Genomic DNA, 15,789 nt, shown 5'->3' on the forward strand with positions numbered 1-15,789 from the left:
AACTCATTCTGATCATGGTGGGTGAATGATGAGAGAAGTATTCCCTCTTCCTGTGTACCACCTCCTTCCAAGAATTGCCTCTTCCCCCACCCCGACCCACTGCCCACCCACCTATAATTTTAAACAGAAAAAATAAGATGTGTAAAATGTCTGCTTTAGCCCTTATTGAGTTTCTTTCCTATGTCTGAAAAGGTAGACCCTGTGAAGGCATGAAAGAAGGGAAGTAGGTCAACAATGCCAGGTGTGATTATAATAGGCTGTTGGTGAAGGTGGCTCCCTGTTTGACACTTAATCCACAAAACAGGAAGCAATATGGAATAACAGCAACCGTTGTGCAATGTCCATCAGACTCAGCACCCCGTCATCATTGGGAACCATTGTTTGACAGCTGCTTTCTTAAGGCTTTTCTTCATTGCACACCACATGCCTAGGAGAAACTGCACATTTAGCTCCTTGTGTGCTGATGATGGAAGTGGTGCCGTTTTCTGGTCTTCCTAGTAGTTGCAAGACACTTCCTTTCCTTTTGTTGGGTGCAGAATTGCCTACTCTAAGGCTGAAGTCTTCTCTTTGTCTGTTGAAAAGAATTCTTTCACTCATTTATCTATCGTTTTATGTCAAATGATGTGAATATAGTCAGATGGCTAATATGCAGGGCTGGTCCAAAACACTTTGCGGCCTGAGGCCACTGATCCCATTCCTTGTACAGAAACCAACCAGCTGGGGAGTTGAACCTTATTTCAATACTGGAGAAAGAGGCTAGCTTACACCCCACTCTGCTCTCCAGCACTTTGCCACACACCCTGCCCCTGTCATCTACTGCCTGAGACAGCCTCCTCACTTCATCTAATGGCTGGACTGGCCTTGCTAATATGACCATAAAGGGGACATTTGGGTTAATTTGGAAGTTGCCAACATAGTGGCCCTTGGGTGCCATGGTGCCCAGGAAGCCTTCATTGGCACCCTCAGGCAGAAGCCCCAGATTCTGAGTTTTCTTGTTTTAAAAAGTAGCCCTCCTAGAAAAAGGGTTATGAAGCAAAATGTGCAGGTACTCTTCCAAGTAATTTCTGTGAAATATTGCAGCCCTGCTCCTCTCACCTGTCGGTGTTTTTAGCCAATGAGTGAAGTCACAGCTGTGATTGATAAGTGAGTTGTTTGGACATCCAGCGATAGGAATCCCTGGGATTCTAAAGAGTTGTTTTCCTCTCTTTATTGCACTTCCCCTGCTTCTTTCTTACTTCCTATTCCTTGGCTCCACCTGTTTTGTTTTCCTCCCTGATATGGAGCAGGTGGCAGTCAGCTTCTTGACAAGCCTTTAAAAAAAGTATGTGTTGAGGTAGTGGAAGAAGCACAGTAAACCTTCATTTTGCTGCCTTCTGGCCATGTGGAACACTGGGCAGACAGCTGCTTGAGGAACTTTTGGAAAATGTTGAGGTGAGGAAACAAATGCAGGAATCTTCCCACTCATGCTGTGTTTTGTTTTGCTACCTACTGGTACACGGAGCAGGCAGCTGCTTGGGAGAGGCTTCCATTGAACACAGGGGTGGGGCTGTGAGTGAGAGGGCAGGGTATCCCTTTTTCTTTTCATTTTTTTGTTTCTGCTGCTTGCCCCACAGCAGGGATTGCTCCAAGGTTGTCTTTTGGAGGCAGGGGAGAGCTCAATGGAAATGCAGAAACATTACAAGTATTGTTATTGCCTCCTCATACAGAGTTTTGAGAAGCTTGTAGATGACTTTCAGCCTCAAACGTCACACTACTCTGGGCCAGAATTGTTCAGCTACTACTCCGGTGAGTATTTTCTGTGTGTTTTCATTGTATTTTTGTTCTTCTTTTTATTCCACAAATGTAGTTTAAAAACCCATATTGCCAGTATGAATATGTATTTTTATTCCATAGAATCATATGCATGCGTATGGCTGGCTGTAGCAATTCAAAATTGTACCTGGATTCAGATACCTTTTATTTTCTAGCTCTAAACGACACACTGGGGAAAAAACTGCATAACAGCCAAGACTTAACAGTATATGGAAAAGAAGAAAGTTTTTCAAACATGTTTGTTTTTTTTAAATCAGAATAGGTTTTTTATTTTCCATATTTGAACCATTTTATGTTCTGGTCCCTTTTTCTGCCATACATACTCTTTTGGTGGTGGCAGCCATTTCGTGATGGCAGCAGCCATTTTCTGACTAGTGCCTTTAGGACCATCTCAGAATTCCAGGTTGGCAAGCACTGGATAATAGATAGTTGTTTTGAGGAGGTTTTGTTATAGAGTTGACTGAGACTCCTCTGTGGAAAGCTGAATTCATATTGAGAGTTACTGAAGGCTAACATGGGGTGGGGTGAATGGGGTAATTTGTGGTTCTCCAGAACAGCATTTAAGCTTTTAGGGCTCTGCTAATGTTTCAGAGTCACTTTGGAGTGTGTTTCATATGCTACATCCAGGCTTTGTACGAGCGAATGTCTCTGGGTGACATGTAAACAATTTTGTGCTTATACCTTCAGTAGTAGTGTATACATTAGGACCCAAATATAGATGTTTAACTTTTTTTAAAAAAAATTGTGTTTGATGCCAGGAAAGTTAATGGTCTCTCCTTTCATTCTTCAAGTACATGACTTTCTGACGCTTAAAGTGCTCGGCAAGTTGTGTGCCTGAACATCAACAAAAGTGCAAGTTCCATTCCCAGGAAGCAACAATCTGTGCATCTGGACTCAAAGACAAAAATATTTCCATTTGTTAAAATATTGGAGAAAGGTGCTACTTTATTGGTTGTTGTAACGCAGTAACACAAGTAGGATGGCAGATGGGAGAAATCTTCCCCCGACCCCTTTAAAAAATGGTGAATACAGCAAATCAAGGTTTTTCAGAAGGTGAGAAAGGATTGGAAAAGGCAGGAACACTATACTTAGCTCTGTGAGCGCCAGGAATATCTCACAATTAGGAACTTGCAGGAGTTGTGTGCGTTGAGAGGCAAGTTGGTTGAGGGGCAGGGTGATGTTCATCATCCTGAAATGCATGCATAGGCAGCCTACTGAACTAACTGAACTTTTGATCTGATATAGGCTAGCAGGTCTTATGCACTATACATATGACAGGTCTTTAAAAGGCAGTGTGTTCCTTCCTTTTGACCAAACTAGACCATACACATTAGTTCTGTGTCTGTGTCCTCAATTGCGGGAGAAAGAGTTAACATATGGGACACCTGTTAATGATAATGGTTTGATTTTCTGAAACAGGAATGTTTGCTTATGTTGAATTGCTGTGTATTTTTAGCATGGTTTTTCCCCTTTGATAGAAGGTCTCCTGTGATTGGCTGACTGTGAGTCACATGAGAGAGCCATTCTATTCTGTTGTGACTGTTATTAAAGTAACTGTCATTTTTAACTGCTTTCTGTTCTCTCTGTGTGCGTGTGAGGGCTCATGCGGCTGTGAGAGGTTTCTCAAAATACTGCTGAGGACAATGTGTGTTAGTGTGATCTGTCTGAAGTGAAACAGACAGAGGACATCCCTAAATGTTAATAGGAGAAACCCAGGCATGAGATTGTAAATATATTCTTCTAAGTTATATTTTTGAAAGTAAAGTTTCTTTGGAATATAAAGTGTCTGGACATTGCATATCATCAAAATTTGATGTCTACAACAACAACACCTGATCCAGATTTTGACCGCACGGTGGGTGGTAGAAGACTTTAACCTAAGGTGGGAAAGCCCAGACTGGGGCAGGGGGCAAATGAGACCCTTCATGGCCCTTGTATCTCACCCTTGGGCTTTTCCCAGCCATATCTCTCACTGCCCCTGCTGTGAATCTTCCTCTAATGATTTTATCTGACAGGAACCTGACATTCGGCTGTGGTAATGCCTCTGGCTTGCCTGGATTAAGTGGTGTTTGTTGGTATGCGGCCCCCAGAAGGTCACCCATGAAAGAATGTGGTCCTTGGGCTGATCAGGCTCCTGATTTAACCCTAAGCTCCCCATTATGCTCCCAATCCAAATTAGCTCTCCTCCCATACACTGACTGTTAAGTAACATTATTTAATTGACACTGAAATAGAGAATGTACGGTTGCCATATGTCCAGAATTGCCTGGACATAGCCAGGATTCAGCTGCTGGAAACAGTGTTCGGGTGGAAATTGCTGAAATGTCCAGGAAAATCCATGGTAACCCATGTCAGAAGTGTAGATTTGGGGGGATTTCATTTTTTAAAAAACCTCAAAAACTTCCTTTTTATTTTTGTGATTTTTTGGGGAGGGGAGCTCAACACCCCCCCCTTTTGTGTCTGGATTTTCACTTTTTGAAATATGGCAACCCTAGAGAATGTCTATGTGTATTGCTGAAAGCTGAAGAAAAGCAAAAAGAGATCTCTGAGCTCCTAGATGGATAACTGTTGTTACTGTTCTCTGGTAGCTCTGAGGAGGTGTTTAACTTTAGATCACATGGGAAGCTGTCAGTGGCGTAGCGTGGGGGGTGCAGGGGGGGCCGGCCGCACCGGGCGCAACATCTGGGGGTTAGGGTTAGGGGGCGCAAATCCACCGGTTAGGGGGTCAAATTACTTGCCTTGCCCCGGGTGCTGACAACCCACGCTACGCCACTGGAGGCTGTTGAATTGCAAATTTGCCATCGTGGAAGGGTGGTGGCTGAGTCTTTGTTCTCAGGTTCTGTTGGAGCTCCATAGCCTTTGGGGCTAGAATGCAGGCTAATGGAGCCTGTGTGTGAGAGCTATATTTGTCAGCTCTGGCTATAAATTATTTTCTTATAAGATGCTGAGCCTATGCTTGACAAGTACAAGATATTGTACAATTGTTTGGATGCATCCTTTACTGGGTTTTGTTCTGTTTTGAAGAAACTTGTGCAAGTAAAGTTTTGAACAATTGAATGGGTTTAGGTATAGGGACGCGGGTGGCGCTGTGGGTTAAACCACAGAGCCTAGGACTTGCCGATCAGAAGGTCGGCGGTTCGAATCCCTGCGACGGGGTGATCTACCGTTGCTCGGTCCCTGCTCCTGCCAACCTTTACCTTAATGGGTTTAGGTAAAGGGACCCCTGACCATTAGGTCCAGTCGTGACCAGCTCTGGGGTTGCGGCGCTCATCTCGCTTTATTGGCTGAGGGAGCTGGTGTACAGCTTCCGGGTCATGTGGCCAGCATGACTAAGCTGCTTCTGGCAAACCAGAGCAGCGCACAGAAACGCCGTTTACCTTCCCGCCGGAGTGTTACCTATTTATCTACTTGCACTTTGACGTGCTTTCAAACTGCTAGGTTGGCAGGAGCAAGGACCGAGTAACGGGAGCTCACCCTGTCATGGGGATTTGAACCACCAACCTTCTGATCGGCAAGTCCTAGGCTCTGTGGTTTAACCCACAGCGCCACCCGTGTCCCCTCTAATGGGTTTAGTCCATGTTTAATTCCAAACGGAGTCCGTTTTTATGCCTCTAGTCACTTCAAGCTGCACAATATTAATATCTGCAATATTGACAATTTGCATAGGGGCAGGAAGCTCCCATCGAAGCAAATTCTCAGTACAGGGCTCCCAGCCCAAATCAGTGCCATGGGAAGGGGAGGGGAAAGTGTTGAAGCACACTCTTAGACCAGTGTTTCCCAACCTTTTTTGGGCAAAGGCACACTTGTTTGATGAAAAAAATCTCGAGGCACACCACCATTACAGCCCCGTGACGTCAGCGCGCAGCGTCACGCCGGGAGGGACGCACGAAAGTGTAAGTTTCAATTTTTCCCCTCCCCCTTGCCGGGGAACCTCCAAGCTTTGGGGGTGGGGGGGAGGAGGCAGCAAAGCGAGGCAGGAAGGAGAGCGCGGCTTGGCTGGGTGAGCTTTGGCAGGGGCAGGGAATGAGAGCCGCGAGGCGGGCGCTGCGGACGGAGGCGCTGCCCGCCGAGCTCGCAGGCAGCCAGGCAGGCAGACGGCGAGAGCCCCGCGCTGGGCGGCCTCTCCTTGCCGCCGCCGCCCCGCCTCTCGCTGCCCGACTCGCCCGCCTCCCTCCAGGCAACATCTCGCGGCACACCAGGCAACATCTCACGGCACACTAGTGTGCCGCGGAACAGTGGTTGGGAAACACTGTCTTAGACTCATCCACAATGCTGGTAATTTATGTTGTTAGAAGAACAACCCTGCATTTAAGGGCACAGATACGGAGCTAGCATACCATCTAGTCTGGCCTTCAACCACGTTTACTTTTACTTAGCCAGTTCCTCCGAATTCTTTCAGGATCTAAGCTTGCTAAACAGAAACAACTTACAACATAGGGAAACTGTTTTTCTAGGACTGTTTTGCTTGAGCCTGAAAGTGTGTGTGGGGGGGGGGCGGATAGCATGATTGGATGTGGCTCCAAATTAACAATGACTTGCTGTATCACCCATCCCCAGCCTCATGGCCTCTAGATGTTATTGGACTCCCATCAGACCGACCCAGCATGGTCGATGGTCAGGGATGATGGGCATTGGAGTCTAAAACATCTGGAGGGCATTTGTTTGTGGGAGGCTGCCCTTTTCATAGAAAGCTAGATGTTAAGCGAGAGGGTTCTTGCCTAGCCTTCTCCCAGATTTGTTAACTTTCTACATAGAGGTTTTCCCCACCCCATTCAAATATGCTAGCCCTCAGGAGTGGTATAGCTCCGGAGGAGTTTTACTATGTGATGACCTGTCCTATTTGACCAGGCCTTACTGTAAAGAAAGCAAACATACATCCAAATCTCTGCCCTAAAGGAATGGAAAAAAGAACGAAGGGCTTGCCTTACCTGTGTCCTTCCATTGTGGTTTCTCTGAATTAAAAAGTAATCAATGGTTATGAAAAACCATGATTGGAAAAGCAAAGATAACCACCGATAAGAACTGAGCAAATCACAGGGCAAGAACGCATCTTGTAAATAAATGTAACGACAATGGAATTACTGTCAAATCAAATTATACAAATTACAGGTCGTAAACAGCCTCTCCGAAGCAGCCCAATTGATTACTCAAAATGAAATGAGAAACGCCAAGAGGGAGCTTGCAGCATACTAAGCACCTTCTCATCAAAGACAGGCACCTCATCAACCTCCAGCCAGCAAAACCCATCCCCAACACTGGCTTTTCTGGAGGTCTTGCTAGCAGTCAAATTGCCTAAGCAGCAGCCAAACAATTCCCCTTCCAGGGCAGTGACTTCTATGGCCAAGATCCCTCAAATCATGGAGGCAGTAGTGCTTAGATTTAATACAATTTAGATTCTCTGATAACTGGCCAAAGGTCAGCCTGAAACTAAAGATGCACTAAGGGTGCTTCTAGCCAATCTGTTTATTGAGCATTTTGCTGATTTGTTTGCAGGGAGATTAGATAATGTTGGCTATTTAATTAGCATTTGTTCTGATTTGTTTGCAGCAAGGTTAGATGACCTTGCATCAAAGTGAATGTTATCCTATACTTTCCAGGGCGTTTCCTCATCACTTTCCTTATTGCAAAGAGACTGGCTGTTTTGGGAATTGGGTTTGTTGCACAAGGCCTTACAATCAAGTATAATTTCTCAACCTGAATTTGCTGGTATGTGGTGGACTTCCACCCCAAAATAGCAACAGTCTGGAAATGCTCTAAGGCTTTGTACAGATATGGATGCAAATTGATATGTAAGGTGTTTGCTTTTTCACCCAGCTTGGATGTAATGCATTTGGCAGCTGTAGTGGTCAGTGAGTTTTGATTCAGTGCTCTACTTTGCTCCTTCCTTCTACCGTATATGCTTCAAGAAGGCTGTCCCTACACTACTCTTATTTTTAAGGTCCTCCATGGACATTTATTTGCCTTTCCTGTTGTGTCTGCTACAATGTTTTTAATTAGAGAGACCAGGACTTGAACTTGCTATCTTCTCCAAGCAGGGTATATACTCCACCATTCCCAGGAAAAGTGCCTTCCTTTCTCCCCCAGATTATGGGTTTGTCTGGGAATTTAGGAGCTCACACACCAAGGTGAGAGATGCTCCTAGAACATTATGGCACTATATAAAGTTTATGATGCTTTGCGCATAACTCTAAACCAAATTATTGCTTAGCATGAACAAGCAAGCATGTAGCTACATAGAGCAGAAATTGTGGCCACTTCTTCCCCAGTCCTGCTGCCACTGTATTACACAGAGCTAAGCCATGGTTTGGCTTCCCGTTACATGTCAACAGTGTCTCTATTTGCAGCCTCCTTGGGAATTAAAAAATACCCATTGTTTGTGGCCTCTTCTCATATATTTGTGGGAACGTCTGACGTTCTGGGGCAAGGCACCATTCATTCCAATGGACCAACCTCCACTGTGCACAGGGCTATAGTATCTCAGCAATCTTTACAATCATACCCCTACAGCTCTATATGTGTTGCGCTTTAATTTGACACCTACACCCCAATTCATTTCATGACTATAGGTCCCTGGCTGCTCGTGCCCTCTGGCTTCTATTCCGTTTTTGGGATATGGATGAGAACTTTGCCTTTACAACTTTCAGAGGAGATGATTTCTGCAACTCCCCTAGATAGCTTGTTCAACAGTTTCCGGCAGTTTGAAAGTTTGTTCTCAACCCTAATATTTAATCTAAATTGACCACACCACAACTTAAATCAATTCCTTCTTGTTCTTTGCTCGGCCACATAGCCATTTTCCATCTTCATTATGACAGCTTTTTATTTGAAAAGTGTTATCCCTTCCTCCCTCAATCATGGTTTCATTGAGACTGCACATCCTCACTTCCTTCTCTTGGTAGGACTTATATTCCAGCCAAGAAGCCCGACTGCCTCCTCCTCCTGCTGTTGCTTACGACTTTTCATCTGTAAGGATTTCCTATTACCAAGAGTCGTTTGTCACTTGTTTCTCTTTACTCCTAACAGGTTTTATTTATGAAGTCCTGTTTCATCATTACAAATGGCCACACTCCTTGTTTCTCTGACTTTGTCTCCTGTCCACAGTTGCAATATTGTGATGTCAAGAGGTAACTGAGGAGTCCAGCCTAGTATAAAACCTTATCCGCACTTCCTCTTGTTTTTGCTGCTTCCCAGCCCACCCCACCCCCAGGGAAAACTGCTTCTTAGTGCTCAGTCAGAGCAAAGAACAGTTTTTTTCTTTCTTGCGGATTGCCGCTTGTTCCGAAAGAGCATGTTTTCCCTGGGAAAGGAGCAGAGCAAGCAGAAAACCAAAGCAACCTTTCCCAATCTGGTGTCTTCCAGTTGTTGCTAGACTACAACTTCCATCATCCCTGAGCATGATGTGCAGTCAGGGACTGATGGGAGTTGGAGTCCAGCTGCATCTGGAGGGTGACAGGCCTGCAGACACATCATTTCTTTTTAAGAGAGTTTGAAAAACTTTGAAAGAGGAATGGTTGCTTATGGTATATGTAGCCATGCCTACTTTTCCATCATGGAATTGGAAGGGGGTCGAGGTTGTACAGTATTGGTTTCTCCCAGCCCCGTTCCTTGATAAAACTGGTGGTTTAGACGTTTTCTGAGCCCAAATAAAAAACTATTTCTTTCTTTACTGCTATATTTATCCTCTGTGTTTTTCCCAACTGGGAAAAAAAACAAGGTATATTTGGCACCTTATGGGGCAGCAGCTTGCTGCTCCATTTCTAACATTGGACATATTTGTAATTATGGTTTGAATAAAACTGAAAGCATTTTTAGTTTTAAATTACAGCACATAAAATTTTACTGTTTGCTAACTAAGTTATACATAAAATATTTTATGTTCTTGACATAGTAAATGTAAGTTTATAACTGATAAGAGAATCCTAAGTAACATGTATTTTTACTCCCTCCATTTTTCCATTTATTTTCTGGAAATTGTGGTGGGGCAAACATTTCCCATGGCTTCAGTTTTTCCAAAAAAATTATACCTCTAGGTTAGCCACTATCTCTCAACCAGATGCAAAAGAGAACAGGGCTTACGCATCTTAAGAAGTTGTGTAGAAGAGGGGATTTCAGCAAATGATGTAGCTACCCTATCTCACACGGTTGCTGAGCTCATAAAAATGGGGAACCATAGATGCTGCTCTTTGGGGGGGGGGATTGGGGTGTAAATGTAAATAATAAGTGTCAACACTTAATGACCAGGGGGGAAATTAGCTAGCTTTAGGATGCAATCCTGTTTCCTGGTGGGTTTCCCCAGGGACCGCAGGATTTTTGCAGATCTCCGGCTCCATGGATAACGCCTTGCAGCATGGTAATCTCTATGGAGATGACAAAAAGGAGGTATTCCTTCCTGCACTATGTCTCAGGGGATCAGGCGAATCTATGGATCTGCCAGATTCAGAGCCCTACCATTCCTCTAACATGCTTCTGAAATGGAGATGGCCTACTGATTTTGTCTCCCATTGGGATCAATGGGAGGATAAATCTTGAGGTGAGGGAAGCGCAACTTCCTGGAAATCCACCTCCATATCCAGGCTAACTTGGATGCCTTTAAAAGGATTAGACAAAATCCTTGGAGGATAAAGGCTCTTAGTGGCTACTCTGTTGGAGGCAAGCTGCTTCTGAATACCAGTTGCTAGGAATCGCAAGCAGGAAGAGTGATGTTGCTCACAGGCTTCCCATGGCCAACCAGCAGAACTAGATGGACCTTTGGTCTGATCCAGTAAGTCTCTTCTTATGCTTTCTTGCTTCTTAAAAGAAGAAAGAAAGTGGAGAAATGCCGCCTTCCCCTTGCTTCTCCAATGTGCTTGTGCAACCCCAGCAGGGCTTTGGACTTAGTAGAAAGAAAGTCAAAGGCGGAAGAAACTCCTAATTCCTTTGGACTGCTCTGTTAGAGTGTCTGCCCCTCAGCCAGAAGAAGTCTTGTTCTAAGCACATTTCATAGAGGCCGGCTGCCATGGTATTTACATCAGGTTTCATCCCTTACTTGATGAGGGTCACAGAGCAAACTAATAACACCTAAGTATATGAGGATATTAAATGAACAATGACAGGCTCACTCATCACCCTAGCCTCTTGTCCTAGCCAGGGGTGAAAGGTTCATAAAACTTAAATAGTAACCTAATTGAAGGGGCTTTCCCCCCTCCCATCCCCTCTTTTTTTGCCTGCCTTCTGCCAAATTTACACTTTTATCTGATGATCCGTAATAGATGCCATTCAAGAAAGCAAGAATTTCTCAGTCACCTTCCCTCATAGACCAGAGCTTGCATCTCACCTAAATCTCCCTTTTCTGAGTCCAAGACTGGACAGGGTGTTATTTAACTCACCTGCTTTATTTTTATTTTTTAATAAAATTGTCTTTAAAATGTATGAGACGCATCGTAGAGGACAAGGTGTACCAAAGCGGCAAGTGCAGAGTCAGCTGAAAATGTTTCTAAATGCAATAAATAAGTAACGAGGGGGGAAGCAGAGGGCCTTGGGAGACAGAGAGAGACACAAGGGGGAAGTGTGTGTGTGTGTGTGTGTGTGTGTGTGTGTGAGAGAGAGACACACACAGAGAGAGGCTCTTGCTCATATATCAATTCAGAAACCTCATCTTAGAGGCTGAATGTTCTCCTTTTTGCCACAAGGCCTCACAGAGTTGTGGATAGATGCTGCATACACACCATACATTTAAAGCACATTTTCCATGCCAAAGAATCCTGGGAACTATAGTTCACCCTTCATGGAGCTTCAATTCCCAGCACCCAGGGAAATGTCCCAAAGACATTTTGGCAAGTGAGGTGAACCACAAATTGGTGCCCCCACCCTACCCCAGGAAAAAGGGGTAAGCGAAGGTCTACATCAGGAGGAGACCAACAGCACCTCTTATCTGCCAAGAGGATGCTGCAGAGGCAGCCTATGAAAGTGGGCAGATCTGGCCTGCAGTGACTGTGCTGCAGCTGTCGCTGCCACCGTGGCGGCAGCAGTGGGCGATGCATTCCTTGGAGGCCAGCTCTGCCGAGCCTGTGGATCTTGCTGCCTGAGGCATTCGCCTCACCTTGCCTCATGTGTTGGCCAGCCCTGCTAGCACCATTAACAAAATACACTTCCCAGGATTCGTGTGTGTGCATGTGTTTGTACGCTTTAAATGTATGTGGTGTACTCAGACAGAGAGGCAACGTGGTTTCCTTTTCCATCCATAAGGAAGCCTAAAGCCTAAATACTGTCAACTCCAGAATTAGCCCCCTCCTGCTGTTACCCTCTCAATGACTTCATGACAGGATGGTAGGCGTAATTCAAGGACTTGCTCAAGCAAAAGGACTGGAGGGGGTAGGGGAGCAGGGCTAGAGAGTTGTGTGGCCTGGGGAGGAGGCAGGGTCTGTGGACAATACTGAGGACCAGATAGAGCAGCCTGGAGGGATGCATTTGGGGCCTGGGCCTTAAGTTCCCCATCACTGTAGAGAGGGAATCTGAGTACATTGAGCTACTAAGAGAGCCCATAGGATGAGAAATAGAGGAAATGTGAGAATAGCTCCCCTTTTAAGTTGCTTCCAAAGCTCCCCACTTCTCCTCAGCACCAAAAGAGACCACCCATTTGGCAAGTTTAAAATGGTTTACTTACTGGAAAGAGGCATTCATCACCCTGATACCAAAATTGGAATCTGAAAAGACTCAACTTAAGAATTATCGTCCCATCTCACTCCTAAATGTGGATTACAAAATTTTTGCTGATATTTTAGCAAACAGACTGAAAAAAGTTTTGAATGAAGTAATTCATAAGGACCAAGCAGGCTTTCTCCCTGGTAGACATTTGTCTGATAACACTAGGAATATTATTGATGTTTTGGAGTTACTACAGACAAATATGAATACGAAAGCAGCTTTGATTTTTATAGACGCGGAGAAGGCCTTTGACAATATATCTTGGAAATTTATGAAGAAAAATTTGGAAGGGATGGGAGTGGGAAAGGCGTTTCAAAATGGCATCGAAGCAATCTATTCAGAACAAAAGGCTAAATTGATAGTAAACAGTGTGGTGACAGAGGAGTTTAAAATTGAAAAAGGGACACGACAGGGGTGCCCCCTATCACCCTTGTTATTTATTTCTGTCCTGGAGGTGTTGCTGAATTTGATTAGGAGGGATCAGCTGGTGGAAGGAATACAGGTCGGAGAAAAACAATACAAATTGAAGGCCTTTGCAGATGATTTGGTTTTGACATTACAGGAGCCAGAAGCCAGCACAAAAAGAGCTTTAGAACTAATTTCTGAGTTTGGTCGGGTGGCGGGATTCAAGTTGAACAAACAAAAAACCAAGGTTTTGGCAAAAAACTTGACACCTTCAGAAATAGACGGGTTCCAGAAGGAAACAGAATTAAATGTGGTTACAAAAGTGAAATACCTGGGGGTTAACTTGACTGGGAGAAATTTGAATTTATTTAAGGATAATTATGAAAAATGCTGGTCGGAAATCAAAAAGGACTTAGAAACTTGGTCAAGATTGAAACTTTCCTTGTCGGGAAGAATTGCAGCAGTTAAGATGAATGTATTGCCAAGAATGTTGTTTTTGTTTCAAACCCTCCAGATCGTGGACAGAGTGGAATGTTTTGGAAAGTGGCAGAGGGATATTTCGAAGTTTGTCTGGCAGGGCAAAAAGCCCCGAATAAAATTTAAGATATTAACAGATGCAAAGGAAAGAGGGGGGTTTGCCCTGCCGGACTTAAGATTGTATTATGAAGCTGCATCCTTCTGCTGGATGAAGGACTGGTTTTTGTTAGAAAACACTGATGTCCTAGATCTGGAAGGGCATAGTAATGCTTTTGGGTGGCATGCATATTTGTGGTACGACAAGGTAAAGCTTCATAAACTGTTTAAAAACCATATTGTCAGGAAAGCTCTATTCATTGTCTGGACTAAATATAAGGACTTACTTGAAAGTAAGACTCCGAGGTGGTTATCACCGATGGAGGCTAAGGCCATAAAACTACGGAATATGGAGAGTGGCTGGGTAAAATACTGTGAGATAATAGAAAGAGATGGTGATACCTGGAGGTTGCAGAGTTTTGAAAAATTGAAAGGAAAGGTGCGAGATTGGTTTCATTATGCCCAAATCTTAGAGATTTTTAAAAAAGATAAAAAAATTGGTTTCCAGGTGGAAAAATCAAAATTAGAGACAGAACTACTTGAACCTAAGACGAAAGTGCTTTCAAGAATGTATAACTTGCTGCTTAAATGGAACACTCAAGATGAGACAGTTAAATCAGCTATGATAAAATGGGCACAAGACATTGGGTACAACATTATGTCTGAAGACTGGGAAAGGTTGTGGACCACCGGTATGAAATTCACGGCATGTAGTGCCTTAAAAGAAAACATTATGAAAATGGTATACAGGTGGTACATGACCCCAGTCAAACTTGCAAAGATATATCATTTGTCTGATAATAAATGTTGGAAATGTAAGGAGGCTGAAGGGACATTTTTTCATCTCTGGTGGACATGCCCGAGGGTGAAGGCTTTTTGGGAAATGATTTATAATGAGTTGAAAAAGGTGTTTAAGTATACCTTTCATAAGAAACCAGAGGCCTTCCTCCTGGGCATTGTGGGCCAGAGAGTGTCAAAGAAAGATAGAACTTTCTTTTTATATGCAACCACAGCAGCAAGAATTCTTATAGCCAAATATTGGAAGGCACAGGAGTTACCCACGCTGGAAGAATGGCATTCGCAGCTGATGGACTATATGGAACTAGCCGAAATGACAGGCAGAATCCGAGAACTGGGAGAAGAAGTTGTGGAAGAGGACTGGAAAAAATTTAAGGACTATTTACAAAAATACTACAAGTTATATGAATGTTGAGAATTTGCTAAGCTTTTGGGAAAAACATGCTTCAGTACTGAGATTGGTAAATGATGGAAACTAAGTTATGATTTATAAAAGTATAAATTGCAGACTATATAACTAAATGAAAACACAAAAACATATGAAATAAGGTATTAATTTGCTGTTTATTTTTATTGTAAAGAAAGCAGGGGATGGAGGACGTGGGGAAGTCCGGTTGATCATGAAAATTGATTTGAAAAAGTGAATTTTCTTCTATAATTGCTTCTTTTCTTTGTAAAACCGCTTTTGTTGTGTTACTGACGATGTATTCTGACCTTGGAAAAAAAGCAATAAAAAATTATTATTAAAAAAAAAAAAAAATGGTTTACTTACAAACTCTTTGAAGGTCAGATTCATGTGCTTTTCCATAAAGCAGCAAGAAAAGACAGGCAATTTAACTTAGTTTCAAAAGTGGTAAATGTTTCTAAATTATTTATATAGAAACACGAATATGGTTTGCTTAAGTCATGTGTTCTGGGCTTGGAGCAACCAGGCCAGACCTCCTTCCTGGTAGGGTTCACATGCTGGAAAAAAGAACGAACAAAGACTGGTGACCTTCCTCCCAAGGTGAGGGGGAGTGACTTAGCTAAGCCTGGTAGGACAGCTTATTCTATGGTCTTAACCCCTTCATGCATTAATTAGAGTTAAGCATGTTGGTTGTATGAAGCTGATTTATCCCACAGCCTTTAGTGCAGCTCTGGTGATGCCAGTGCAGTGCAGAACTAGCAGAGAAAATTCACTGCTACAGGATGATGTGATGATGCCCAGTAGTTTAACGCCAAAGTACGCATTACATGCAGAACATGTCTCCCACTCCACAGTGGGAAGAAGGGGATGGGATAGAGAGAAGCAGAAGGTAGATTGCGTGTTCCCTCTCTGGCACTGTTTCTCTGCTACAAATTGACCCTTCCCAAAGCTCTTTTCCAATAGCCAGTGGAGTTCTATTGTGCTTGTTTGTGTGTAACATGCACTTTGGCTCTTAAATGGCTTTTTAGAAGAGACGGGTAAATTCTCTGAAGAGAGGTCAATCCATTGCTATTAGCACTAATAGCTAAATGGAAACTCCTTGTATACTTCTG

General features: G+C 43.7%; 1 protein-coding gene across 5 annotated transcripts in view; it reads left to right on the forward strand.

Moving 5' to 3' along the window:
- Positions 1-569: 569 nt before the first annotated feature.
- The window catches only part of LOC308582914 (uncharacterized protein), a gene marked incomplete at its 3' end in the record, with an annotated part of 85,785 nt that continues 70,565 nt past the window's right edge, over positions 570-15,789 (forward strand). For 2 of the 5 annotated variants that reach the window (XR_014005934.1, XM_081186503.1), the window contains exon 1: positions 1,053-1,785. Coding sequence is in view for 4 of the 5 variants with exons in the window: in XM_081186503.1 (XP_081042629.1) it covers positions 1,659-1,785 (127 nt within the window). The other 3 variants (XM_081186502.1, XM_081186501.1, XM_081186500.1) reach the window with 3 other exon arrangements.

This window comes from Podarcis bocagei (assembly GCF_964188305.1).
Source record: "Podarcis bocagei genome assembly, chromosome: 3".
Classification (NCBI taxonomy): domain Eukaryota; kingdom Metazoa; phylum Chordata; class Lepidosauria; order Squamata; family Lacertidae; genus Podarcis; species Podarcis bocagei.